This window comes from Gavialis gangeticus, unplaced genomic scaffold, assembly GCF_001723915.1.
Source record: "Gavialis gangeticus isolate Ggan-Ray unplaced genomic scaffold, GavGan_comp1, whole genome shotgun sequence".
NCBI classification, from domain to species: domain Eukaryota; kingdom Metazoa; phylum Chordata; order Crocodylia; family Gavialidae; genus Gavialis; species Gavialis gangeticus.
Window position 1 is genome coordinate 136,706,076 of NW_017729024.1, and position 4,459 is coordinate 136,710,534.

The 4,459-nt window shown below is 44.5% G+C and overlaps 1 protein-coding gene across 3 annotated transcripts in view; it reads right to left on the reverse strand.

The window, feature by feature from the left end:
* RGS7BP (regulator of G-protein signaling 7 binding protein) overlaps positions 1–4,459 on the reverse strand; it is a 119,901-nt gene that overhangs the window by 16,150 nt on the left and 99,292 nt on the right. For all 3 annotated transcript variants that reach the window (XM_019517800.1, XM_019517798.1, XM_019517799.1), the window contains one exon: positions 541–685. In XM_019517800.1, coding sequence (XP_019373345.1) covers positions 541–685 — 145 coding nt within the window. The remainder of the gene's footprint in view (positions 1–540; positions 686–4,459) is intronic.

The following is a 4,459-nucleotide window of genomic DNA, read 5'->3' on the forward strand; positions in this document are numbered from 1 at the left end:
TCCGGGGTCCCTTCCAGCCCAAATGTCTATGAAATCTATCATTTCCTTTCTACTGATTTTGATAAGAGCCTTAGAAATGTGCTCCTGTGCCTCAATAGGTACAACATGAACAGAGTTTATATCAGATATTATTTTTATTCTACACATTTATAATTATTGGCAAGCACAATTCATGTTAATCGGGTATCTTCATTACCTGATATTTGAGTGCAAAAATGGAGACCAAACTGGAGACTAAACTAGGAGCCTGGTTCAGACCAGATGGACTCAGTCCCTGTATCTCTTCTGGAGGCAGGTTTTGTTTCCTCAATGTTTTGAAAGCAGCCCCCACTGGTACTCAGCTAGATCAAATATTTCACTACTGGCCCATTTCTGCACCTGTGCATTAGTTGTTATTATAATTTATATTAGGTGCTAAAGAAAAGCTAACTGCCTTTTAATTCACTGATAACTTTTACAATAACAATGTTGACTGTCTGTGGAAAAGACTGAATAAAGTATCAGACAAATTCCAGTATTAAGAACAAATGCTACACATACCTTTCAGCATTTTCAATATCTGTGGAAACCTGCCATGAATGTTGTTGAATATCTATTGGTGACGATGATGTGTCCTCTAAAATAGGTACTTCTGAACTTTCTTCCATTTTACTGTCTACAATCTTGGTGGCACAAGGCTCTTTTCCTTTAAAATGTTAAGACAAAGCAAAATATATCCCTGTTACTGAAAACAATTTATATAAATATATTCTGACCTGGAGAGATGTGAATGTATACTGAGCATGAACAGAGGGAGTGAAGTGGAAGGATATTATGTACTAATGAGAGTTGTGCTTCACAGCCACGTAGCCACATGAGTAAGGTCAAATGGCTAAGCATATTGCTAGCCTAAGGAAGGATACCTTGTGCCCAAAAGCTTGTTTAAATCTCTCCCAACTATGCAGTTGGTCCGATTAAAAGATACTGCCCACCAAAATCCTTCCCATAAGCATCTTGCTGAACATTTTATGCAAAGGTCCCATTTGAAACCTAGTAATAAAGTGCAATATCTCAATTATGGGCCAAAGATGAAATGGAGCAAAATTAAATGGTGGCTTAAGTATATACAATAACAATGGCTTAAAATGCTCTGGCATCCATGAACATCACAGTGTGTGTTTCCTAGTCTTTATTACTTTCTGTTGTGGTGAAAAATTAGACAAAATATGGCTTTGTGTACTTGAGAAGTTTAGTAGCATGACATACTTGCCAATATTCATAACAGATTTCAAATTTACATAAATTATTCTACTTACAACTCACTACTGTACAAAAAAAAAAGCTATGTTGGAGCTGAGTGAATTCCAGGATGCTCCCCAAATCCTAGATGTTAATAGGTATGGGTGACCACATGTCCTGGTTTGGCTGGAACAGTCCTGGATTCTGTAAAGCATATGCAGGCGGGGTGGCATCTGCTCCAGTCCACCCGCCTTTCTGCCACACAGCATCAATGGTTCCTGCCTGCCTACCTGCCTGGCACACCATACCACTTCACCTCCCTGCTGGACTCTGGCCCTGGACTTTTGACCAACCAGCCAGCCCTGGCTTATGAAATCCAGGACTGTACCAGCCTAACTGGAACGTATGGTTACCCCTACATATAGGGGGGTAGAGAAGGAAAGGTGGGGCTTGGTGTAGGTGGTGACTGCAAGGGATGTAAAGGATGGTGGGATTAGCTGGTGTCTTGGTAAGGCTGTTCTTCGGCATTTCTTGTCTCTAGTGCTGAGTGCAGCCTACCATCAAACACTATTATGGGATGCATTCCTTTAGTGTTATCATTTGAATAGGAATTTTGAAGCAGGACTGCTTTCCAGACATCTTTCTCAGACCTTAAGGTTCCTGTTTCTGACCTGAGTCATTTGAATCTGTCAACTTGCCAGTGAAAAATAACTCTTATTAAGCATGACTTTACAAAAAGAAATAAATCAATATTAAAATAAAACCTGGGGTCTACTTAGGAATTGGTAGTAAATATTTTTTTCTATTTCACAACATTTTTAGAGATTTTAAAAAATGCCCTTGTTCTGCATCAGGACAAACCAGAGACCACCAACGTTCTGAGAACCAGACCCACCAATCAATAAGAAATTCTGAACAACCTCTGGTCTGAATGTGCAGCTAATCTTAAATTTAGCAAGACATTGCCTAGTTAGATATTAGCTGAGTAATTACAGGATAGAAGAAATTACTTGTTTCCATCATCCAGCATTTTAGGTCATTCCTCCTCCTACCTCCTCCCCTCTTTCAGTCAAACCTCCCACTGTCTTTCTGTGTATTATAATCATGTATTATTTTAAATTACTCCCAATTGTCCATTCCTGTTTATGCCACTGTCTTATCAGGATCTCAATGCTAGACTTCTAACTGTCTGAGGCTGTTAGCTACTTTCTGCTCTTCTCAGAGTACTGAGGTTTACAGGCTCATAATATAATAGACAATTATCACATAACTGTGCTTATCACTTCCCTGTCAAAATGATTGTTCTGGTATGCTATCCAATTTTTCACAGTTACTAGAGAAATGCAAACTATTATTGTTATCATTTGATGTTAGTTAATTTTTACCATTATTTTAAAAGTGTTTTGGTTTTAAACAAGGATTCTTTTTCCTTTACGGATGACAGGAATTCAGAGTCTGCACCAATCTTTTTTCTGCACAAAGGCAATCTCACATGGTTTTGGAAGAACAAGCGGTACAGAGCTCTTTTCAACTGAAAGGAGCTTTTCACTAGTAATTTTGTTGAATCCTAACCCATTCATGAAGCACTCCTTGAAATTCAGAATGTCTGCTGAAAAATAACTTGAAAAATAAATGGGGGTCTCTTAATAATAAAGGCTCTGCGTGAAGACTATCAAGAGCTTAGGGTTACGACTTCTTACTATATGTTATATAATCTGTGCAGGCCCATATTTTGGAGGGAGGATATGTTCTGTATATATACTTTTATCCTTAATAGAAAGACAAGACCTGATCCAACTCTCAGAAGTCAGTGGAAAGCATCCCATTGACTTTAGTTGGTGCCCAGTCAGACCAATAGATTTTCAGAGGTCATTGCTCCTGGTTGTTGGGCTAGAATACTGGCTATAGCAATTCAAAAACAAGAAAAAAAGAAAAAGGCTTGGACAAGAGTCCTACAGGAGGCAAATTGCACTGTGGCAGACATGACCAACCTAGAAACTCTGAAGAAAGTTACTGCAAACTCTCAGTTGATAATTCAGAGTGGCTGTGAGGAGATTCTGCCTGTCTTCATTCCTATCACAGGTTTGCTCCCTAGTGGGTACATCTGCATTTGCAAATAATCCGGGAGCAGTTTACTTTCAGGTGAACTCTCCCAGGCATGTATTTACATGTGCAGGGATGCGGAAGCAGATTTGCTGCCCTTAGCAGCCAACTGCTCCCACTGCCTGCGGCCCTGCACTGGGCCCCTGCTGCCACTAGGGAGCTGGAGGCTCTGGCTGCAGCTGCCTGTGGCCAGCAGCCATCTGCAAAAGGCAGCCCCGTGCACTGCTCCCTGCCAAGCCCCTTTTCTGGCTGGGAGCAGCAAGCAGAGTGTGGTGGCAACACATGGTGGCTTTGTTGCTGCAGCCTCTTTCCGCTGCACCAAGGCTGCTCCATCCCCCAGCCCTGGCAGTGACATCCCATGCCTTGGGCTCTTGCTTGCTATACTGCTGGCCCTGCTGACCTGCTGTGGCAATTCCATTGCTCACTGCACCCACCTGGCTAGCCTCACTGTGCTCCCCTCTGTAGTCCACTCAGATGGCTGCCCATGGACCCCTGCCCCACCATGCATCCCCAGCACCACATTCACTGTGGACGGTTCTCAGAAAAGCACTTTATTTCCATCCACAGAAACAGACCCTCCCTCTCCCTCTAGCAACAGAGCCTGTCCCTTCTCCCTGGTTCCCAACAGAGCCCCTTCAACACCCACTCCACCCACCATCAATAAAACACCCTCTTCCCTGTACTATTTAGAAGTGCTGTGTGTATGCCCTCCCAGGGTGGGGGTGGGGTGGAGACACCTATGGGTGGAGCCCAGGCATAGGCACCCAGCACTCTTGCCATTCCCCTGAGGGTGCGCATTCCATGGCAATCCCAGCAGCCAGGGCTCACTCAGGGGTGACGGTGGGTGCTGCTCTCCTGGTGCGGCCAGGTCCTCCTCCTGCAGCTAGTGGTCAGAACCAGCAACGCTTGCTCGTGGTGCTGGCCCTGCTGCAGGCAGCTTCTGCTTTGTGGCTGTGTGCAACTGGGGTCAGCAGCAGGCTGGGTCCTGGCCGAGGGGCTGGGTGGTGGGGGACCCGGTGCTGGGCCTGAGGCAGGGGCTCCTGGCTGGTGGAGGTGACACTGCACCTCAGCTCAGGGCCATGGGGAGGCCTGCTGCTGGGTGGTGGGTGGCAACTGTGAGGGCCAGGACAGTGTCCAG